The sequence below is a fragment of the Podarcis raffonei genome, chromosome 15, assembly GCF_027172205.1.
Source record: "Podarcis raffonei isolate rPodRaf1 chromosome 15, rPodRaf1.pri, whole genome shotgun sequence".
Taxonomy (NCBI): Eukaryota; Metazoa; Chordata; class Lepidosauria; order Squamata; family Lacertidae; genus Podarcis; species Podarcis raffonei.
In genome coordinates this window covers 13,889,315-13,913,950 of record NC_070616.1, presented here as the reverse complement: position 1 = coordinate 13,913,950, position 24,636 = coordinate 13,889,315, and the positions used below count along the sequence as shown (strand labels likewise).

Genomic DNA, 24,636 nt, shown 5'->3' with positions numbered 1-24,636 from the left:
GCTACTCCCACTCTTCCAGGCCACACCCCTCACTGGCACCGCTCTGTGCCCATGAAAGATTGAAGATAATGGGCCCAGCTATATTGGCTCCATTCCTTTAAATAGGTCTAGTCTCTTGAGGAAATCTTAGTTGGATGCAACCCCCTTTGCTGGTCTGGAGGGAGGTGTGTCTTTATAGAAACCTCTGACACATGCAGTGCTGATGTCACATTCCCCCCCCCCACTTTTGCCTCTGGAAGTTTTCCTACAAGCGAAAGGGAGGTGGGTGGAACTGTGGTCCAAACCACTGAGCCTCTTGGGCTTGCCAATCAGAAGGTCAGCGGTTGGAATCCCCGTGATGGGGCGAGCTCCTGTTGCTCTCTCCCAGCTCCTGCCAACCTAGCATTTCGAAAGCACACCAGTGCAAGTAGATAAATAGGTACTGCTGTGGTGGGAAGGTAAACGGCATTTCTGTGCGCTCTGGCACTCATCATGGTGTCCCGTTGCACCAGAAGCGGTTTAGTCATGCTGGCCACATGACCCGGAAAGCTGTCTGTGAACAAACGCCGGCTCCCTCAGCCTGAAAGCGAGATGAGCGCCACAACCCCATAATCACCTTTGACTGGACTTAACCGTCCAGGGGTCCTTTACCTTTTTACGTTTTACCTATTCCACATACAGACACTCACACGCCCCTCTCTGTCCTCCCTCCAGGCAAGGAAGATCACAGTTCAAGGATGCAGTCAGGTAAAAGCAGGCAGTGAAACATCCTGTGTGGCCAGGAGAGAATTTAAGGGGTGTGGGGTGCAGATCAAGAGCCCAGCAAGGCTGAATTCAGCCTGAGGTTTTCCACTCCTGCCTTCAAAGTTAGGATTCTCTTGCGAATGTCTCCAGTCTTAGGTGGGGAAAGACATGTCCCAGCCCTCAGACATTTTTGTCTAACACCTACCAGTGAAAAAGACGAGGGAAGTGGTGAGTTTTACTGAATGATCCGCTGAACCTGTTGGCTGTTCTCTCCCAGACGCCACCCCTTCGAGAGGCCTGTGTCATGGCAAGGTGACCTCAGTCCATTATGACATCACATAGCTTCTCTGGGCAAGTTCTAGAGAGGCTGTTCTGTCCGGCAGATACGAGGTTAAGGTTCTTCACTTCCCTGGGGAGTGAGGAAGGCGTGAGAAGCAGTCAATGTTCGCTCACTTGTCCAATGTCCAGAACAGAAATCAATCCAGCAAACAGAATCAATATATGTTGTCATGAGTTTTTTTGCAGGGAGGGCTGGGCTGAATGCTTGGGCCCCCTTCTAATTCTTGGGATAGCCAGGATAGTTTCCTGGAGAGGCGATATCCGAGATAATGGGTTGTCAGGGACCTGCCATCGGAACGAGAGGAGGAGGAGAGGCTCCACAATGAAGCTGGAGAGGGGCCAAGTAGGGAGAGAGGCAGGTCTCCTGTTGGGGAAGAAATTCAGCGCGACACCAGGGATGGAGGGGGGCCAATGGGGGAAGCGGAGAGCAGGCTCAGAGACTCTTCACTGGACACCAGCGGAGAGAGCACAGGTCCTCCGCTACCCACGCCCACCCTGCGCAGAAGGCTTCCGCACAGGGAGGCTAGGAGGAGACTGGGCGTCAAACAACTTTTATGTTGGAAAAGGTTGAAGAAACGCCCACTGTCGGATTCTGCCAGCGACTGAGCAGCCACGAAGTGAGGGACTGTCCAGCCAGGAAAGGTTTAACCAGGCCACCTACCCAGGAGTGGCGGCAACTTACGCACGAGCAACCCCATAACCATTACATGGGTCATTAAGGGAACAAAGGAAGTGGCTCTGTGCAAGATAAAAATGGGTGGGGCCCCTCCTTCAACTGGCTTTTAGTTAGAAATACAAAAGGGCAGAGTGGAGAGTTGAGTTATGTGAGCTAGAAGCTAGAAGTGGAAAATCAACAGGCTGGAAAGTCAGAGAGGGTGATGTTTGGTTTCTGCTTGAATCCAAGGCTGTGGCTATGGAAGAAGCAAGACCCTTTTGGGGTATTGATGCTGTCATCCCCTCCATCGTAGCCTCAGGTTGTATATATGTGTAAATAAACCATATGCCATAAAGACACCACAGTCTCTGCTGTCCCTCGTTCCAAAGGAAACACAAACCCCGGGTGAGCACCTGGAACCCCTGGAATCTCTCACCACTCTGAGATTGGGGTGGCTTGCAACAATATGCTTATTGGTTTTTGAAAACACAGCTGTAAAAAGTCAATAGGCTGCACAGATCAATTAAAGGGGGGGAAACAGTAACTGTGACTGAGTGAAACGCAGAGCTTGTTTATGACATCTTCAGTATTAGGAAATAAATACAGAACAATGGGTCAGAGTTTTCAGCATAGTGAAATCATATTGAGAGCCATTAAAAATGCAATGGATATTCGCTAGTGGTGTAGCTTTCAGTCTGCAAACACTTTCCTCCGTTTGTGCATCCCCTTTGCATTCAAAATTGACATAATGACATTTGCAGTCATGTAATTTCACCATTTCCGAAGACGAATTGCAGCAGAAAAGATTCAGTGTTGCATGTAGCAACTGTAGGGCCCCAATGGAAGATACTCTCCCTACATCCCTACTCTCAGGTAATAGTGCTGTGTTTCTGAAGGGAAGTGTGTGTCACTCAGACCTCCTCTGTCCCAGCAGCCCCTTGCCTGAGTTTCAGATACACACACACACACACACACACACACACACACACACATGGTTATCCAGCGGCCTTGAATTGCACTTTGCACAAGCCCAGTGGCACACTTTATTACAATAGGCAGTTCCAGGTCTCTCAGTTGGAAGCAGGATCATGGGCCCAAGATACTTTTTTTTCCTTGGGGCAAAACACAAAATGGTGCCCCCAGTCAGGGGTAGGTTGGCATCATTTCATCTCTGGCAGGTTGCATAGCTGCTTCTTACTGGGAAGTAGAGGGGATGGGACCAAGCGGCAGGAATGTCAAGAGTGCAGTGGAGGCTGGTCCGTTAGGGCAACTGGCGCACTGCCTCACCAACCTTAGTTTGCCCTCAGCCAGCCCTCCCCTCCACCCGCCATCTTACTGACAACCAGCCCAAGGGATGGCCCTGTCTGTCAGCTTCCTTCTCCTCTCAGTGTTGCCCCTTGTAGAACTCAGCAGGGAGGAGGTGGGAGACAAAAGTACAGTGGTACCTCAGTTTATGAACAGTCCTGTTTACAAACTATTCAGTTTACGAACACCACAAAACCAGAAGTAGTGTCCCGGTTTGTGAACTTTACCTCGGTCTACGAACGGAAGCCGAACGGTAGAAGGGGAGGAGGCCTCATTAGGGAAAGCGCGCCTCGGTTTAAGAACGGATTTGGTTTAAGAACAGACTTCCGGAACGGATTAAGTTCGTAAACCGAGGTACCACTGTACAATTTGCAGGCTCCTCCTGTCTTTGGCTCTGGTGCCACCTACTGTTGGACACCCTGGCTTCTGTCCTACTGGTCCCAAATGCACACCAGCCACCAGTTGGAGCAGTTGCACAGGGAGAGCCCATCTGATTCTGGAGGCAGAGCAATAGCCATCATGGCTAGTAGCCATCAATAGTCCTCTTCCTGAATTTGTCCAATCTTCTATTAGTCTAGGTTGGTGGCCATCACTGCTTCCTGTGGAAGCGAGTTCCACAGTTCAACTATGCACTGAGTGAAAAAGTCCTTTATTTTCTCTGTCCTGAATCTCCCAACATTCAGCTTCCTTGATGTCCTTGAATTCTAGTGTTATGAGAGGGAGAAAACCTTTTTGCTGTCGGCTTTCGCCACACTGTGCATAATTTTATAAACTTCTATTACGTCACTTCTGACTCTTACACATGGGTGTAGCCAAGGGCGGCAGGGAGGGGCAGCTGCCCCCTCAATCAATTAAAAAAATGCATAGCAAACTGAGGTTCTGCCCCCGCTAACAAAAACCCTGGCTACATCCAAGCTCTTGCACCAACTAACCTGTCCTTTCTCCATGGTTTCCAGTGAGTGGACATCTGTCTTGCCACCCCCCACCCGCCCCCCGTCAAGCTTTGTGCTCGCAGTATCTCATCTGCTTGGGTGGATCAGTGTTGCGAAAAGGAGCGAGGGTTGTTTGCTCCAGCTGAGGCAAAGCGACATCCGATCTAGCAGGGCGAGAGGGGAGTGTTTTGTCGAGAGTTGTCTGTCACCAAGGAGAAGAGAACAGGACTTGGAAGAAGGAAGCACAACAGACCAGAGACCTGGCCCTGCGAAAGAGATTCTCCCTCTTTTTACGGATCTTGCACCAGAAGTTCTGCAAATCCCCGAAGGATGTGTGTGTGTGTGAATATGTTCGAGGGCGTAAGATAGGAGGATATCAGATGCTCGTGGTGTAAGGGGAATCCAATAGTTGCCTCGTGGAGCAGTGGTGGACCAACGAGGGACGCTCTGCTCTTGCCAGAAACGAGTTTTGAAACAAGGACAAGCTGATGATGGGCCACCATTAATGGTGAGGAACATGAGGTCATGAGATGGGAGATCTTAGGAAGTCATTTCAGGAGAAGCTCCCGCCTCACCAACATTTTGACAAGACGATCCAGCCATGCTGCTGTAGGGGATCAAATGTATCTCTGGTTTCTGTGAGAACTGATGGAGGATGGAGCCAAAGTCTGCCTTGAAAATATAACTTTGAGGTGGATTTGTTTTGATGTCACAGGTGGTTGGGAGTGGTTCAAGGGATGGGTTGATGAATGGCAAGGAGAGAGTTTTTAAGGTTGCTGAGCAGATTTTGTACTGAGTCCCCACCACCACCAGCGCTTGAAGATGTCCAGAATCCAGGAGGCTCGTATGAGGAGCATCCGCCCATACAAGACTGGGGAGCAATACCTTTATGCCATGAAAGAGGACTTGGCCGAGTGGCTGAAGGAACTCTATGATGTGGACATCAACGTGGAGTTCTTCTTGGAAGCCCTGGAGACAGGGGTCTTGCTCTGTCACCATGCCAACAGCATCACCCAAGTGGCTTGGGACTTTGAGCAGAGGTACCCGGGTCTGAGCCACAAGCTGCAGCTGCCCACCTGCGAAGTGACTTGCAACGACTTTGCTCAGCCAGGGACCTTCCAAGCCAGGGACAACGTGTCCAACTTCATCCAGTGGTGCCGGAAGGAGATGGGCATTAAAGGTACGCAGCTCAGAACTGGGTGAGGAAGGGTTGCCAAATCTTGGTCCTCCAGTTCTGCCCTCTGGAGTGGCAAAGAACAAGATTGGGAGGGCTCCATCATGCAGAAGATGGACCAGATTTGTTCTCCGTTAGGGCAAAAAGTAGCAGCATATAGTTAAACCGTGGAACTCCCTTCTGCAGGAGGCTGGGATGGCCACCAACCTAGATGGCTTTGAAAGAAGGTTGGACAAATTCATGGAGGAGGAGAGGGCTACTGATGGCCGCTGTGCTCTGCCTCCATAGCTGGAGACAGCAATATTTGTGAATACCAGTTGCTGGAAACCGCAGGAGGGGAGAGGGTTCTTGTGCTCAGGTGCCACCGGCATCTGGTTGGCCACTATGAGAACAGGATGCTGGGCTAGATAGGCCAATGGCCTGATCCAGGAAGCTACTTTATGCTCCTGTGGGTGGTCAGCACCAAGCATGTTGTTGGCTATGTCCAACTCCCCACAGGGAAAGAGTCTGTTGGTGGGGAAAGGCATAATCCCCCAAGATGAGAGATGGGATCAGGATGTTTGCCTTGCCTTGGATGAGAGATGGGAGTGAAAACTCTTGATTTTGGGGGACTTCTCCAATGCAATCGCTTTTTGATTGATGGAGAACAGTGAAAACCAAACAGAGGAGAAAAGTTCGAAACAGCACTAGCTGATAACCCTGACTTGGTTTCTCTGTGGTGTTTCCCCACCAATCGCCCCTCAGTCCACACTGCCTAGCGGTCCCCTACTTTCACCCCACCTGCTTTGTTCCAGAAGTCCTGATGTTTGAGACGGAAGACCTGGTCTTGCGCAAGAATGAGAAGAACTTTGTCCTCTGTCTCCTGGAGGTGGCCCGCCGAGCCACCCGCTTTGGCATGAGTGCCCCCACCCTCATCCAGATGGAGGAGGAGATCGAGGAGGAGATCCGCGAGGACCTGAACCTGCCGCCGGAAGAGACCCCCCTCCCAAGGGCCCAGAGGAAGCCGGCCAATTTCAAGAACCTCGACCAGATGGTATTTGAGCAGGCAGATTCGCGCTCCAGGGCAAACACAGGGTCCCTAAGCTGCGCAGGTCAAGGGCTCTCCTTCACTGGAGGTTTTTAAGCAGAGGCTGGGTGGCCATCTACCAGGGATTCTGTAGCTGTGATTCTTGCATTGAACGGGGTTGGACTAGATGACCCTTAGGGATGCCCTCCAGCTCTACACGTCTATGATTCTATGACACATTTGTGTCTGGCAAAAGCAGCAAAGGAAGGGGATAGGGCAGGGCTGGTGAGGGGTGTGGCTTGGGGGCAACTCTGGAGGTCCACATCAAGAATCCTAGAGGGCCACCTGTCATCGTTATCGTCTTCATCCCCCTCATAAAATTTATATACTGCTTGATTGTTAAAAAAAAAGAACCTCAAAGCAAAAAAGATAGAACAATAAGATTATCAACAAGGAAAAATTACAATAACTTAAGACTTTCAAAAAGTAAAAATAACAATAAACTACAAAGAATTGGAAACTCACACCAACCTTCTAAATATCTGGGCAGGCTTGTCTAAACAAAAATGTTTTTAGCAGGTGCTGAAAAGCAAACAGCGAAGATGTCAATAGGCAGGGAGTTCCAATGTGCTATTCATTTATACATCTGCATCTCACATTCACTCCAAGAAGCTCATGAATACTGTTCTCCCCAGTTTCATACTCACAACGACCCTGTGAGGTTGGCCAGGCCTACGGGCGATTGGTGGTCGGTCTCACAGTCACCCAGTGAGCATCAGGGCCAAGTGGGGAAGGCAAACCCTGATCTCACAGCTCCCTAACCACTACTCCACACTTCCTCTCACTCATATTCAGGTTGTTGTTGCCGAACTCATTACTATTCTTATCCCCCTGCTTTCTGCAAAGGTCCAGTGTCTCGTCAGCCGTTGCACCTGCCCGGTCCAGTTCTCCATGATCAAAGTCTCGGAAGGGAAATACCGCGTGGGCGATTCAAACTTGCTGATCTTCGTCAGGGTGAGTTGGCCTGTGGTGGGCGGGGCCAGAGGCAAAAGTCGGCGGAGCAATGGATGTGGATTTTACTTTTGTATAGTAAACTGGTTGCTGAGCACGCTCACACACTTGGGCTGGAGGAAGCTGTCCATTTCTGTCCTCTCAGTTCCAATTTTTTCCATCCTGAAATTCAGCTCTCCACTTTGGGGCCAGGTTTTTAAATCGTCTTGAAAAATTCATCAGCGTTTTGCTGCGAATTTTTCCTAATGCACTATTTTTTGTCAGGACTTTTGACTACTAGAATAGCTAATGGCAGCCGGAATTGGGATGATGGCAGTTGGAATGTTGCCATGTTGGGTTTGTTGGTGGAGGGGACACAGGCCCCCCAATCGTAGGGATGGAAGGACCTGTCAATTTCAGTTTTCTCACTTTCCTATTTTCCCCAACATCTCTGCCATTTAAAAATTCTAATGACAATTCTTCAGCATCTTAAGGCAAATCTCTCCCAACGCACAAATTTTTGTATACAGTTTGGACTAATATACACATTTCTGCACCTCAGATTTCCCTAATATAATGTGTTTTTGTAAGTTATTTTTACTAACATGCTCGTTTTCATGCACGCTCCCTGCTAATATATGGATTTTTGCAAAGACTGATTGGTGGGCGAACTGGATTGCAAAATTCAGATGAGTGCATTTGAAGGATGGCTGTCTCTCTGGTTCTCATACTGTTTTAGAATGTTCAAATTCAATAAGTTCACATTTGAACAGGAACAGATTTCTCCCACATCCTTCACACACACACACACACACACACACACACACACACACACACACACATTCAGAGTCACGATCACGCTCCCTCTTACATCCAGGAAAGCAGGAAGTATGATCAGAGGTCGAAGACATATCTCAGCCAAGCAAAAGCACACAAGGAGGGCAAGAAGCAAGGGGGGTGGCCTGGGGAGAGGGGGGGTGGCCTTGGAAGAGTCGAAAGGGCCAGATAGAGGAGCCTTAGGGCCACATTCTGGCCACGGACCCAAGGTTTCTCACCTCTTTTCTTCAACAACTGACAGCAGATTTCCAGAATGTCAAAGGAGGGTCTCTCCCAGCCCTACCAGGTATAAGGATCCAGCTCATGCCAGAAGCAGGTAGCCTACAGAGAAGAGAGAGTTACCTGTAGGTAGGACATAGTGTAGCAAGGAATATCATGTGCATCTAACACAGTGGTTCCCAAAGTGGGCAGTGCTGCCCCTAGGGGCAGGGGGTGGAATTACCTATGGGAGCAAGAGGCAAGCAGGCGGTGGAGGCATAAAAGACTATGAAGCTGGTTTATGGGATCAAGTCCATTGTTGAATCAATGAAACCAAATAGTTTCAATTGGATTTTGCATAAATGTGCAATTAATCGTTACTGTTTAGAGTTTTATTGTGTTTTTATCTTACCCAGTGGGTTATGCAAACCACTGTTCTGAATAAGGGAAAGGATCAATGGGGATGAATTTATGGCGCCAAGGGGGCAGGGCCCTCCAAAGGTTTGGGAACCCCTGGTCTAACTTTCTGTGTGTGTCTGCCTGTGGCACATAAACAGACTTGTGAAACAATTAGTGTTATCTATCAATCTCTTGGGACGCGGGTGGCACTGTGGGTTAAACCACAGAGCCTAGGACTTGCCGATCAGAAGGTCGGCGGTTCGAATCCCCGCGACGGGGTGAGCTCCCGTTGCTCGGTCCCTGCTCCTGCCAACCTAGCAGTTCGAAAGCACGTCAAAGTGCAAGTAGATAAATAGGTACTGCTCTGGCTGGAAGGTAAACGGCGTTTCCGTGTGCTGCTCTGGTTTGCTCCCTCGGCCAGTAAAGCGGGATGAGTGCCGCAACCCCAGAGTCGTCCGCGACTGGACTTAAGGGTCAGGATGGGGCCCTTTACCTTTACCTTTATCAATCTTTTAGTCACCTAGCACAGGACTGTCTCCAGGTTTTAAAGCTGTGTCATTGCCAGGCAGGCGTCACTTGGGACAGCATTCCCCAGGACTGCACGTATTGTTGTGGCTCACGGTCAGGAAAGGGCATGTGGTGCTCACCTGCGCTCTGTTTTGCTCCAGATCCTGCGGAATCACGTGATGGTCCGAGTGGGCGGTGGCTGGGACACCCTAGAGCACTACCTGGACAAGCATGACCCCTGCCGGTGCACCTCGCTCTGTAAGTCCCCCGTGCTCTTCTTGGATGTAAAGAGAAGGCCATCTCTGTGCCCATCGCTCTAAGTGTTTCATTCCTGTGTTTTTGCTTAATTAGTCCAGCAGATCTCGAAACTGACTGCTGTTGTATGCCAGGGCTTTGACCCAGGCCACATTCAAACCGTATCTTTAAAGTGCTATGATGCTGCTTTAAACACTCATGGCTTCCCCCAGAGAATTCTGGGGGCTGTAGTTTGTTAAGGGGGCTGAGAGTTGCTAGGAGAGACCCCTACAGAGCTACAATTCCTGGGGTTCCCTTTGAAGAGGGATTAATATTTGTTGGAAGCCTCCCAAAGTGGCTGGGGCAACCCAGTCAGATGGATGGCATATAACTAAGATATATTATTGTCAGCGCTGCCCAAGGTCCCAGCTCACACAAGACCAACGCTGCTTCTTTCTCTAGTATAAAAGTCTTTATTGAAGTTCAGTTTCACTTCCACACGCGCAGCGTGCAACGCTACATCTGTACCTTAGACCGTCGAAGCTCCATCTGAATCTCCTCCCCCCTGACACCAGTTTAAGATTCTAGCCTTACTCCACCTCTTCCTCTGTTCCTTCCTTCTCTGGGTCCGCCTGCTAGTCGGGGTCTCACCCTTCCTAGACTCCTCTGACGCTGAGTCCCCTGACTCTTCCCCCTCCCTCCTTCGGGCTTTCGGACCTGGCTCCCAATCCGGGTTTTCTGCTGTCCCGCGCTCCTGCACATTTGAACTTGGCGCGTGCGCGCAGCCTCCCACTTTCCTTCTGACCGTTACACTTGTGTCACTGCTCCCTCCTTCGGGGAGGCTAGCTGGACCTGACCTTCCCTCCGTTTCCCCACTTTCCGATGGGGGCGTGGTTATCCCTGACTCATCTTCTCTCCCCGCTGGAGGAGAGGCTGGTCCTGACTCATGTGACTCTTCCCCCCCACTGTGCTCTGGTGGGGGAACTGGTCCTGATCCTCCGCTGCTCCCTTGGGAGTCCCCTCTGGCCCCTTGTTTCTGGAGCGTCCCCCCTGGGACCCCCCTTGCCCTTACCATAGGCGCCCCCTTCTGGGAATCTTCTGATTCGCTGGAGAAGCTCATGGAATCTCTCGGGTCACTGTCATATTCCCCTACGCTCCCCTCGGATTCCTCTCCTCCGCTCTCTATTTGCTCTCTCCCCTGTGCTTCTGCTCCTGAGCCTCTGACAATTATTATTATTATTATTATTATTATTATTATTATTATTATTATTATATTCCTTCTGCTGAGTTGGGCCCTTCACGTCTGTCCTAAAGCCCTGACCTGATGGTACCACTGTACAGTGGTACCTCGGGTTACATATGCTTCAGGTTACATACGCTTCAGGTTACAGACTCCGCTAACCCAGAAATAGTGCTTCAGGTTAAGAACTTTGCTACAGGATGAGAACAGAAATTGTGCTCCAGCGGCGCGGCAGCAGCAGGAGGCCCCATTAGCTAAAGTGGTGCTTCAGGTTAAGAACAGTTTCAGGTTAAGAACGGACCTCCGGAACGAATTAAGTACTTAACCCGAGGTACCACTGTACATGCTAATAACAGGGATGGGGAACAATTTTCTAGCCCTAGGTCTGCATTCTCCCATAAGTATCCTTCCAGGAGGTACATGGCAGGGGTGGGCGAGGCCAGAGGCAAAAGTTGGCGGAGCAGCAAAGATAAATTTTACCTTTGTACAGCAGGCTAGTTTATACACACATACATACCTCTCTGTCCTCGATCCAGGCAACCCAGAAGCATTACCCAGGCAAAACCAGGATGTGAAGCAGGACCAGTAGAGGATGCAGCTGAGGAAGATTGTAGCCTGGGGAGAGTCCCAGGGGCTGGCAGGGCTGCATTCTTCTCCTGGGCCTGAGGTTCCTGCCCTCTGTGCTACGAAAGAGAGCAGGGCATCTGCAGCTTGTGTAAAAGCCATTGCCATGACTTTTGTAATGACACTGATGTCCACTAGAGGGCAGGCCAGTGCTGCAGATAACAAATACAGTCCTTAGACCTGCACTTAACCCAAGCAAATTGATGGAACCTCCCTAAATTTGGGGAAGAAAATGTCCTTCATAAAATCATAGAATTGTAGCATTGGAAGGGACCCTGAGGGTCATCTAGTCCAACTCCCTGTAATGCAGCAATCTCAACTAAAGCATCCATGACAGAGGGCCATCCAACCTGTTTTAAAAGTTATTTTTTATTTATTTCTATAAGATTTATATACTGCCCTTTACCATAAGATCTCAGGGTGGTTCACACTTCTAATGAAGGAGAGCCCACAACCTTCTGAGGGAGCCCATTCCACTTTCGAACAGCTCCTGCTGCCAGAAGGTTCCTGCTAATTAATGTTTAGTCGGAATCTCCTTTCATGTTATGTGAGCAATGAATTATTGGGGTGGCAGCGAACTGATCAGATGAGCAGGAAATGTCCGTGGGATCCAGGATGCATTGCAGAGGATTTTTGGAATATTAACCGTTCTAGACTTCTGGGCTTGCTTTTGCAACACTGGTATAATTTTCCTTGCAGAATCAACACAGAAGTAACCTATCCTTTAGTCCTTCTAGGAACCTCAGGCCTGGGGGATGAATGTGCCCAGGAGAGGCCAAGCCAGATCTGTGAGCTACTCAGCTATTGCACATCTCTGACAAAATAAGATTCTAGACCTTGAAAGCATATACTGTGATAACTGTGTTAGAAGTTGAGGTGCTGCAGGATTCTCTCTTGTTGATTTCCCCAACCCTTTCTGCAGCTCACAAACAAGCCTTGAGGGCAGGCAGCCCGCAGAAGATGCAAGCCACGCCGGTCCAACACGAAATCACAGCCCGCTTAACGCCCAGGAAAGACAACCCCAAGCCCCAGCCTGCATTGATTGTCTCCCGATCCCAAAGCCCGCTGCCCCCAGTGGAGTGGAGGACCTATACTCCTAACAGCCCTGGGTGGAAGACTCTGCAGCGGTCACCTCCGAGCAACGGTGGTGGAGGTGTCAGCAGCAGTAGGAAAACCACAGCTTTGCTTATCTCCCCGGAGGTCTCAGAACATCGGAGAGTCCCTTCCGTCAGGTGATGACAGATAATGTGTGGGGAGATAGGAAGGATTTGTTTTCTGCCAAGAGCTCAAAGTTTTCACTTCTGACCAAACTAGATTTATGGCCCAGAGGAACTGGAACAATGTTATGGTAAAGAATTTGAGCTACAGACTAGATTATATATATCTCCATTGGACCTACATTGTTCCTACAAGGAATTCGCAGTTGCTTCTGAATTCCAGTTGCTGCCTTCAGATGTCTTCTAAAAGTCAGATAGTTGTTTATTTCCTTGACATCTGATGGGAGGGCGTTCCACAGGGTGGGCACCACTACCGAGAAGGCCCTCTGCCTTCTTGCAGGGAGGGAATCACCAGAAGGCCCTCAGAGCTGGACCTCAGTGTCCGGGCTGAACAATGGGGGCAGAGACGCTCCTTCAGGTATACTGGGCTGAGGCCATTTAGGGCTTTAAAGGTCAGCACCAACACTTTGAATTGCTCAGAAACGTACTGGAAGCCAACGCAGGTCTTTCAGGACCAGTGTTATATGGTCTCAGTGGCCACTCCCAGTCACCAGTTTAGCCGCCACACTCTGGATTAGTTGTGGTTTCCGGGTCACCTTCAAAGGTAGCCCCACGTAGAGTAATCCAAGCGGGAGATAACTAGTGCATGCACCACTAGGTGTTGAGCTTATATTATTGTGTTCTCCTCTTTCAGGGCAAGGTCAGTGACTCCAACCCGGAGGCTGCCGGCCCCCGAAGAGAGACCCGCATCTAAGCCAACTCTCTCTATGTGGAGCAGAAGAGAGGCATGCCCTGTCCTGTCCCAGCTGAACGGAAGCACAGAGAACACCTCGCCCGTTCGGAAATCTGTCTCAGAGGCACATCGCGGAAGATCTCCTGCCAGAATCCCAACGCCAACACCTTACAAAGAGAAACCAGAGAGGCCAGCGTCGTCCAGAGTGGCTGCACCGAGGGCTCCAGTGACCCGGCCTCCAGGAAGGTCCCAGCCTGAAATGAACGGCCCGCAGACCCGCTCTTCCAGTCCAGCCAAGCACTTCCAGGCCCCAGTGGAAAGCCCTGCAAGGCTGCAAGGTGGAGTCACCGTACACAGCTGGAGTAAGGACTCAATAGCGTGGCGATCACCCTCCTCAGTAAAACACGCAGGTGTGACTCAGAAAGAAGACAGCAGTGCCAAGACCTCCGGAAGAGTTGGCCCAACATCATACAGGCTGCCAACAATTGGTAGCAGCTACCAAGAGGCGTTCTGTTTCAGAAATGGGGGTAACACCCTGGGCAAAAACCAAGGCAACCTGCCCAGGAAAGAGCTTTGCAAGGGCAGGACCCCTCTTCTGAGAGAACAGGGCAAGGCTGTCAGCCTGGAAGCATCAGCCAGCAGGTTCTCCAACAGCTCAGGGGGTGGAATTGGTCAGAAAATGAAGGATGGTGGGACCTTAGCTGGGCAAGAAAGTGTCCCAGGAAGACCTTGTAAAGATGGCCAGATGAGTCAAGGAGATACCAAGGAAGTGGGCAGGGGAACAGAATGTGTTTACACACCACTGCCTATTGACCCGGTGGAAGAACAAGCTCTGTACAGGAGCCTAGAGGATGAGATTTTGGCCAACATCAAGGAGCTGGAGGAAGTCTCTGAAGGCAACCCCATTTCTCGAGGGAGTCGGCTAGGAGGGTTTGGAGTGGACTGTTGCCAAGGAAGAGACGCCATGGCCTTGACCTGTAATGGGCCGAGGGTCTCCACACCCACCTGGTCCTCTTTGCCTATCACCCCGAGAACCTCAGTCTCTGAGGGAAGTGTGCCTCGGAGCGGCGTCTATGTCCCTGAGAGGGAGATAAGGTGGCACCCCGCAGGACTACATTACGACAGCGTTATTCAAGAGCTCTCCAAGACACTGCACCGGGAGCACACAGGGACTGAGGGAAGTCCCCCCCAGTCAAGTCCATCTCTGGTGAATGGAAACCAGGCTGGAAAAACGTTCCTAGACAGAGAAGGTGCTGTTCCTGAGGAGAACTGTGTGGCCCCTGAAGCAGAAGGTAGAGAACCATACCACACAGCTCGTGTGGAAGTCGACGGAAACGCCAGAGCCTCTCAAGCGATGCCAAGCAGACCTCCTGATTCTCCAGAGCACCCTCCAGCTCCCGAGGACACAAAACTACCTCAGAGTAAGCCGAGGCGATCTCTGAAGAAACCGGAGCGGGTGCCCTCCATTTATAAGCTGAAGCTGCGCCCCAAAATCCGGCCACGCAGAGACAACAGGCCCGAAAAGAGGCCTTCAAGGATCCCCACTCCAATCACATACAGGCATGCCCAAAGAGGATCCAGCGTCAAGGCCCAGGCGAAGAAGGCCCACAGCGTCAAATCCCAAATCTGGAGTGGCCAGGCTGGCGTGAGGCAAAATGGCTCGGGGGACACTGAGTCCAAAGACCAGGCTGCACTTTCTGACTACAGCCTTTCCGCCACACAAGACGGGGGTCCCGGGAGGAAAACAAGTGTGACAGAGGGGGAAACGGAGGCGTCAGGTGTGGAGGAATCCTGGGTGTGACATTTCCTTAAAGATGCGATTGCAGTCTCGGAATTGCAATTGCGGTCTTTTCTTGTGCCTAACCCCCATCGCCAAGCTTTGTATCGGGTGGTCTCAGTTTTGGGCCAGAAAAGTGAATTAATGAGATTTGTACCATATGCATGTGCTAACTATGCAGTGTGTTGAACCAGGGGTGCGGTGGGGACCCCTCTCTCCCACTCCCTCAGCTGCCTAAACAGTTAGCAGACACCAAGTGCAGGTCTTAGCTTGTAACCCTGAAAGCTAGAAGCTTGCAGCTGTACCTCTGTGGGTGTGTTGATCCCACAGGGAAACAAAAGGTTGCCAGTGGGGAGTTGTATGTTCTATGGATCATTATCTTTGTTCTTTGACTTTCTGGAAATAAACTTGGATGAATACAGGTGCTGGTGGGGGGCATTTAGTTGAGTATCAACTGTGTCTCTGCAGTTCACAAAACAAAGGTAGAATATAGCTCATTTGCTAAGGTCTGATTTCCTGGTTGTGCTATAGATAGTGACAGATTCTGTCATGCACCTGTCCCCAACATCTATCAGGCTTCTTCTTGGTTGTCACACAAGCCCAAAGATGAGGAACCTGTGGTTCTCTGGCTGGTTTGGGACTCTCAGTCACCATGGCCAATGAGTGATGGGGATGATGGCAGCTGGAGGGCAACGATACCAGGAGGGCCACCAATTCTCCACCATGAAGAATTGAATCCTGCTCCAGGGTTTAAAACAGCAGGAGCTGATTTTGGATGCATTGTTTGCGTCCATGAGAACTAGAGCCTTCTGACTCTTTCAATAACGGAAGTTCAGACTCTCCAAATTCCGTGTAGGTTGGGGGACAGGGGACAACTAAGAACGTGCAGAATCAGCTCAGAACAGAGAGAACACACAGGCCTCCTGGTATGTTTAATAGGATTGCATTTGATTAAATATTAATGCAATAAAGTTTGAATATTTTTTTAAAGGGACCATTGCACTTGTCAGTTACCCAAATCCCCTTGCACTTATTCGCCAGGAGAGCATCAGGAGGAGGGAGCATGTTTAATTCTTAATGAGCAATTAGCTGGAGCACTCCCTCTCTGCTTTATCTCCGTGCGTAAAAGCGTTAGAAACTTAACTATATATATAAAATTTTAATTCAGAGAGGGACCTGGAATATCTCCAAGGGGGGATTGCTAGGTCCATGAAATACTTGGGGCCCTAATTTACATTTACATAAAATGTGTATGCACAAATATAGGGCAGCTTTCAGAAGATGAGCAGCCCCGTATTCTATTATTATTATTATTTTAAAAAGTTTAAAAGAAGCAGAAAGAGCAGGAGACCCCATGTGTAGTTTAAAGGCACAGAGCTCCCCTTGCCCTGCAAGCCATCCCTTAACAACGCCTTTGCAGCCCTGACCTTGGCTAGAACCCTGATTCTTGCTGCCTTGCAGGGGTTAGACTAGAAGACCCTTGGGGTTCCTTCCAGCTCTACAATTCTATAGAATCACAGAGTTAGAATTGACCATGAAGGTCATCTACTCTAACCCCTTGCAGTGCAGGAATCTTTTGCCCAACATGGGGCTTGAACCCACGACTCTGAGTTTAAGAATCTACTGCTCTACTGATGGATCTATCCCAGACCTGTGATTCTACTTGCCTCCGATCTTCTGGGGCCCTGCAAGTTGCAAAGGTTTGCTTCCATCATTGCATCTGCTTCTTCCTTCAGTGCTATGTTCTACAACTCCCATGCGCTTGATCTCGCAGGAAGAAACTCCTGTGAAATTTGGTGCACACCTCCATACATGTATGTATGTGTTTAATGGCCTGTAAAAGCTGGGGGGGGGACACACTGTTATTATGATTATTTTATTATTACACTTTTTATTATTATGCTCCATAAAATGTGTTCTTAATGCTGTATGCCGCACTGGGATCTTTTGATAAAGGGCAGTATATAAATAAAATAAATAATAAATAATAATAATACATTTCTCCAGAGGTGGCTGGTAGGGCAGAAGGCAGAACACCCAACAGTAGGTGGCGCTAGAGGCAACTCATTCCAACAGTAAAAGGTAAAGGTAAAGGTAAAGGGACCCCTGACCATTAGGTCCAGTCGTGGCCGACTCTGGGGTTGCGGCGCTATCTTGCTTAATTGGCCGAGGGAGCCGACGTACAGCTTCCAGGTCATGTGGCCAGCATGACTAAACCGGTTCTGGCAAACCAGAGCAGCGCACGCAAATGCCGTTTACCTTCCCGCCGGAGCGGTACCTATTTATCTACTTGCATTTTGACGTGCTTTCGAACTGCTAGGTGGGCAGGAGAAGGGACTGAGCAATGGGAGCTCATCCCGTTGCGGGGATTCGAACCGCCAACCTTCTGATCAGCAAGTCCTAGGCTCTGTGGTTTAACCCACAGCGCCACCCGCATCCCTACATTCCAACAGTAGGTGGTGCTAAAGAGACTGAGCAGGGGGAAGCTGATGGGGGCGGGGCCACCCCTGGACTGGATGTATGTAAGAAAGAAGGCAGGCGAGGATAGGCTGAAGTTGGCAACGCCCTCCCTCGCTTTGCCTTAGGGACCAGCCTCCATCTGGAATCTAGAGATGCTGGTCATCTCTTTGGCAGAAGTGTGGAGGGCAGTCAGTGGTGCCTCCAAGGCAGGACTCTTGGCCACAGGTCCAGAGTCTCCTTCAGCAGAAGGAGCAGGAGGGGCCCCAAGAGAACCCTGGCTGGTTCACCCCATTTAGAAATCAGTGGAGTTCTCCAGGGTAGACAAGGTGGTGCCCTCCATAGGTTGCTGGCTTTCGAACTCTCATCATCCCTGGCCATTGGCCATGCAATGGGTCGAGACCCACAGGCTAGCCAGCCATCTTTTAGGACAGAGTTAGAATCATGGAATCCCCCCCAACCCTATAATTCTGAGAGTCATCTAGCCCAACCTCCTGCAACTAAAGGAGTTTTGAGGATGGGATTTGAAAACAAGAGAGAGAACAATGGCTCTTGGGTGGCCTCCCCCAACCTAATGCCCACCAGTGTCAGCAGAGGCCGATGGGAATTGGCATCTAGAGAGCACCAGGTTGGGGAAGTCTCATGGGCACAGCTGGGGGTTGGGGGGAAGATCCCACCCCCCAAATCAAGTAAAGACCTGGCTAAGGTTGACAATGATAGGGAAGCATCTCAATGGGCTGGACTTACTGAATGTGCACTGGAAAAAAACTGCATTGGAAAAGAGGAATTTGAGAAGGAAGTGCTGAAAATGTTTTCATCAAATCCAAGAAAACTTGTCTCAGTTTAGATTTTCTTAAAATAAGATGAAAAAAGGCACGTTCTTTGTAATTTTGCAAAATATACTTGGTAACCACATGAAAGGTACTCCCTGATGTTTTTATTTAACTTCCTAATTTCCAAAGGACTGAAGATTTTGACAGATTTTTCTGAGCACTTGGGGTCAAAATACAATAATTGAAAACAACTGTTGTTGAGACTTTTCATTCCGAATCTGCCAGGCAGAGGGTGATGGCATATGTCCCTAGCCTGACACAAATCCTGGCCATGCCCATGGGAAGTCTGTTTTTGGGACAAGGAACAGCAAAGGGAGAAGGAATACCTTTTTTTTGGTTTTGGTTTTCCGATGCAGGATCTAGAGATTTTCGCTCTGCCTTCAGTTCCAACTGCCTGCTCTGATTGCCTTGGTACAATCTCTGCCAAAATGCGACTTGATCTTGAAACGGGTAACTTTGAAAGCCGTGGTTCTGATTCTCCTCCGTGAGTCATCGCCACTCATTCTCCTGCTGCAAAGCCTGCTCTCTCCTCCTCCAGGAATGATAGTGTAAACCGCTCTCAACAGGGTGGACTTTTTAAGCTACAATTTACTGATTGTTCCCAAGTGCAAAGGGATGGAGCCGCTCTGGGTGATGATGGAAGGAGAAGGAGAAGCGGCTGAGTCAGGCGCAGATGTGAGATTTTAATAGCAGACGTCATCTCAAACTCTCAAGAACAACACAAGACTCAACAGAAGAGCTCTGTTGGGTCAGAACAAAGCAGGGATGTGGTCCCCCCCCCCCCGAAAATCTGGATGCCAAGTTTATCTGTGTGGATTTGTCATATTTCCCTCTTGTTCCTTGATCTTGGCGAACAACGAGTTTCAGCTTAAAACACAAACAGTTCTGGCATATTGTATGTGTTATAGCCATTTTTATACATATAATATAGTATTCATATTATATGCATATACACTCCCAGTTTCTAAAGCAGCCAGAACATAAGAGCTGCATAGGTAAAGGGTAAAGGGACCCCTGACTATCAGGTCCAGTCGTGACCGACTCTGGGGTTGCGGCGCTCATCTCACTTTACTGGCCGAGGGAGCCGGCGTACAGCTTCCGGGTCATGTGGCCAGCATGACTAAGCTGCTTCTGGCGAACCAGAGCAGCACATGGAAACACTGTTTACCTTCCCGCCAGAGCGGTAACTATTTATTTACTTGCACTCTGACGTGCTTTCGAACTGCTAGGTTGGCAGGAGCAGGGACCAAGCAACGGGACCTCACCCCGTCGCGGGGATTCGAACTGCCGACCTTCCGATCAGCAAGTCCTAGGCTCTGTGGTTTAACCCACAGCGCCACCCACGTCCCTATTCATAGAAGGATGCATATAACTGGATAAAATACTTATGTGTTAGTACATATAAAATTATCCTGTAGGAATATAGTACTGAGTTGTATATGGTTTTTTGTTTGTTTTGGAAATATTTTGCGTTTAATTTTGCATGTGATTATCTGGGCTTTTTTTAAAAAAAGAAAACAGAACATAAGAAGAGTCTCCTGGACCAGGCCAATGCAGTTCAGCATCCTGTTTTCACAGTGGCCAAGCAGATGCCTGTGGGAAGCTCCAAGGCAGGAACCCAACACAAGAGCCCTCTCCCCTTCCGTAGCTCCCAGCACCTGGTAATCTGAAACATTTACTGCTTTTGACCATGAAGGCAGGACATAGCCATCCTAGTTAGGAGCCACAGCTAGCCTCCTCCTCCTCCATGAATTTGTCCAACCTCCTTTCAAAGCCACCCAAGTTGGTGGCCCTCAGCTACCTCCTGCGGAGGAGAAAGAGCCATTGTTTAGCTATGGAGAAGGACTTCCTTTTATCTGTCCTGAAACCTCCAACAAAAGTCATAGGTCATTAGGCCCAATCCTAAGCAGGTGCTTGCAAGAAGTGGTCTGATGCAGTCACAGAGGTGGCCCAATGGGGAATCTAGTTGGAAACTGTGGGAACAGGGCTAGAAGGGATCTTCAGAGTTGCTGCTCATCTTCTCTGCCCCTGAAGCACAGAAGACAAGCAGCAACGCCATGCAGAACACCCCGGCTTCCATCCCCACCAACATTTCTCCGATGAAAACAGGGACATCTCCTGCTGAGTTTGGCAAGAGTCAGGGCATTCTGGGGGTGGGGGGGGCAATTCACAACCGGATGGGCCTCCCCTACTTTAGGACTTCATTTGAATAATTTTAAAAATCCTTTTGTATTTTGTAAGGTGTGTTTTTTTTCTTTTTAAATCCAAACATACACATAAGTTTCTCCATATATTTTAGCTTTAAGAATAGGATTGCGTGAAATGGCACACCCTGGCTTTCAATTCTTAACAGGCCTGCTTCAATTGATGCCCCTTTTTTGGAAGTTTATAATAACACAGTACTCCTCAAACAAAAAGAGATGCTGGAGGAACGATCCAGCCACACCGTAAAAGTGCGTGTGTTTTCTGTATATCCAGTGTTTTGTATGAGCCACTATAGCAGTGACCCAGGTGAGTGACAAAGGACGTGGCCATTTTCTTGACATGACAGAGGCTATTTTGAATTCCCCCATTCCACCTTGAAACAGGGCTTTCCATGAAAAACAAAATGGCGGCCTTTCTCCCCATACCCTTGCACATGAAATAGCCAGAGCTTGAGCAAAAAAGATGATTTTGAGGTGAATGAAGCAGCTGACAGATTATCCTTGTCAACAATCCCTGAGATTAGAGATTGCAGTTTGCTGTGGTGATATCAAGACCCCTCAGAGACGTTCCTTGCTCAGAGACACTGAGCTGGGCTCTCCAAAAGGGCAGAGAGACAGACACAGTGGCTGGTCTACAGAACAAAGAGGAAACATACCTGATTTTTCCTTTTAATTTGATCTCCATCTCATAACAAGGGCTGTTTTACAAGTTTTACGGTCACCTGAAAGATCTCCCAGCAGGGAACCCAGAAGGGTGAGGAAGCATCGAGTCCCCAATCCGATACTCGCTTACCTGGAAATAAGCCTCATTGAACTCCATGGGACTTACTTTTCAGAAAACTGTATAGGAATGGCACTATAAATCTTTAAAAAAAAATAAAATTAACCCTGTTTCCAAATCATCAGGTTCTTTGGAAACTGAACAAAAGCATCCTGCCAGGACATACCTTTCCCCAAAATAAATTGTTTGCTCTTGCCCCCATATGTTCCCTGGAAAATGGTCACTGCAGCACAGAGATTCGTGTGGACATTTCCTCTGTTAGGACAAGGACAATTTGTAGAATCTACCTGTCTGCAGAAAGCTCTAAAGGAAAACCCTCCAGCTGCCTCCCTGATGTCCCTGTCTGAAAACACAGAAGTCTAATGTCCAAATCAAGAGAAATAATAGTTCCACTCTATTCTGGGTCAGATCCCACCTGGAAAACTGTGTCCAGTTCTGGGCATCACAGTTGTAAAAGGATATTGGAAAGCTGGAAGGTGGACAGAGGAGGACACCCAAGATGATGAAGGATCTGGAAACCAAACTTTATGAGGGATGTTTAGCCCAGGGAAGAAAAGACTGAGAGGTGACTTGATAGCCATCTTCAACTTTCTGAAGGGCCGCCCCATGGAAGACAGAGCAAGCTTGTTTTCTGCTCCTCCAGAGGGGTAGGACCCAAATGAGTGGATTCAGATGACAAGGAAGGAGATTCCAGTTAAACATGAGGAAGAAACATTTCTGATGGCAAGAGCTGTTCAAGTGTGGAATGGACTTCCTTAGAAGCTGGTGGGTTCTCCTTCCTCGGAGGTTTTTAAACAGAGGTTGGATGGCCATCTGTCAATGATTCTTTAGCTGTGATTCCTGCATTACAGAGGATTGGACTAGATGGCCCTTGATTCTGTGAATCGGATCCCAGGGTTCTTTGGGGGAAGCCTTGATGTTAAAGTGGAATGATTCTGCTTTAAATGTATAGTGCAGATGGGCCTTAAAAACACATGGCATTAACAGCAGCGATTAATTCCTGTGTAGTATTTAAGGAATTTGGAATAATAATGATGATGATGATGATGGAGCTATCTAAATTCCCAGCCCTTCCATCTCTCTAAACCCAGGAAGGAGGTCAAGAGGAGGGCTGGTAGGCAGGAATTTAATTGAAAATTTGTTTGTTTAGTAAGAATCCTTCCACCACCCCCATTAATCTCAGCAAAAATTTAGCTTGTACAGTAATTTTAAAAGAGAGAGCCAAGACTGTGCCTTGGTAAAGTAAGATGAAGAAAAGGTTAAAAAGGCTGATGACTTCCTCCCAATGGATTCATTCCCCTAGATTAGAAAAAAAGTCTCATTTAATAACTGCTTCTGTACTGAAAGGCAGACATCAAAAACATTCCCTATAATTTGCGTCTGTGGTGGTAACAGAAACTGAGGACTTGCTATATGCTGACCTGCCCTTTGTTTTTAGTTATAATGGATTAAAAGAAAGGAATTGGGAAATATAAAATGCATTTGGAAAGTTGGTCAAAACTCCAAAAGAGAGCTTTCTTTCTCACTAGTTACATTGTTGGATGGTATCCAACCTTTTTGGGGCCCAGCAGTGTCTTTGGAGACCAAGAGAAGTGTCATGGGCACCACAAAATACCCATTTCACAGAAAAAAACTAATCACACACCCCCTCAAAAAAACACCAGGGAAAGCATCTACAAGATCACAAAACAAATAAAATACAAATTAGAAAGCAGTCAACACCCCCCATAGGCAACCCTCTCACAAATAAATAACTGGGAGGGGCAGGGGGCTTTGGGGGGGTGTCTGAGGGCACCATATTGGGGACCTCAGGGTTATGGCAAATGCCTCAAATCGTACCCTGTCTGGACTTTGCTTGGCCAAAATCCCACGCTAAATCTCATGTTTTAAAACCACTTTCATTTCCCAAACTCTTAAGTTTATTGCATATGGAGTCTCATAGTTAATGCCCAAAACACATAAATTGATGGGTCCTTTGGCTTTTCAAAGAATAAAGAAATCATTTTTGAAAAAAGCTGAGAAAATAAAAGGGCTGCTTGGACAGGATGGCTTAAAAGATTTGTTGCAAAAACAATTGCAGCCCTTTAACTGAGGGAGGTGAGGAAACGTTTATGGCCTGGTGGGCCAGATCTTTATTTTCCAGCTTCCAGGCAGGCCATATGGACAGCAGGTGATTGACAGGTGGGCTGCCCCACTCACCTGTCAAAGTTGGTCCTCATGGGGGGGGGCACACACAAGAACTGGGGCATGCCAGCCAGTTCTGGCACAGCCAAACCCAGCAGGATTGAATTCTAATGAGGGTTTAATCCTGCTTTCTGTGGGTTTTTCCCAAAGCAGGATTGCACACCCCATGCATCAGTTGAGAATCTTTTTGGCTTGGGGTAGTGGGCAAGGAGATCGTGCTTAACCTGTTAAATGTCTTCCGATATTTTGTTTTAATTCAAAACTCTCCCCAGCTTATCTTCCACCCACCAGGGAAAGGATGTCAGGAAGAAGGCTTTTAACTGATCCATGAAACAAATTCATCAATGAAGCATTGCAATTCAAGCTGTGGCCCAACCCCACCCCCAGTGTTGCTGGACCCTGGCTCACAGCATCTCCAGTGAACGATCAGAGATGATGGGAATTGGAGTCTAGACACACCTGGAGGGCCACACCTGCCCCATCCCTAAAATACAGCTCATCAGCATGACAGCCACTCTCAGCCTTTCAGAGAAAAAGTGTAATATTGCACAATCACTGATAAATCGCATAACCAGAGAATTATAGTCAACTTGGGGCATGCTCTGGTCTGACCCAAGAAGAAGCCTACACCACACAAACAATGCCAACTTTTGCAATGCTGACACAGATTTACTTGGGAGTGAGCCCCACTGATCTCAGTGGGACTTACACCCCCCCAGTAAAAATGCACAGACCTGCACTCTGAACTGAATGATGCTGCGTGAATTTATGTCTATTGCATAATTTTGTTTTAAACGTGGAGGGGCTTATAACTGCTGAGCATTACAAACCCCACTCTCTTGAGGCCCCTCAAGTGCCTAAGTTTTGCAGTGCCCCCCAAGCTGAGTAACTGAGACTCAAACCCGGGGGGGGGCATAGCTATCACCCAAAAATATGATACCCGATGATTCAAATGACTGAAGGATTCCACTTTAATTAAAAAAACAAACAAACCCAAAACCTTGCACATAGAAAGTTAGCGTGTCAGGGAGAACACTGAGTTGGAAGGCACACCAAAGGTAATCCATTCTCACCCTTGGCCACTGCAGGAGATCCACTATGGCAGCATACAGAAGGCTGGTCTTCTCCCTGGCACCCTAGTTTTCTATGCATAAGGGGCTCTTAAGCTTAGCGTCCCATTGCACCAACTGAGGACCAGATGTGCTTAGAGAGAGCTCCTCATTGACAGTCCTTCAACTCTGGAGTTTTCTCCTCTCCCATGAAGACCCAACAACTCCTGAGCCACTG

The 24,636-nt window shown here is 48.7% G+C and overlaps 1 protein-coding gene across 1 annotated transcript; it reads left to right on the top strand.

Moving 5' to 3' along the window:
- The first annotated feature begins 3,836 nt into the window (after positions 1 to 3,836).
- GAS2L2 (growth arrest specific 2 like 2) lies at positions 3,837 to 15,050 on the top strand. The gene is made up of 6 exons (XM_053367469.1): positions 3,837 to 5,134; positions 5,923 to 6,161; positions 7,041 to 7,148; positions 9,227 to 9,323; positions 12,086 to 12,395; positions 13,075 to 15,050. Exons 1-6 carry the CDS (start codon positions 4,777 to 4,779, stop codon positions 14,912 to 14,914), a joined length of 2,952 nt encoding a protein of 983 aa, XP_053223444.1. The 5' UTR covers positions 3,837 to 4,776; the 3' UTR covers positions 14,915 to 15,050.
- Positions 15,051 to 24,636: the final 9,586 nt, after the last annotated feature.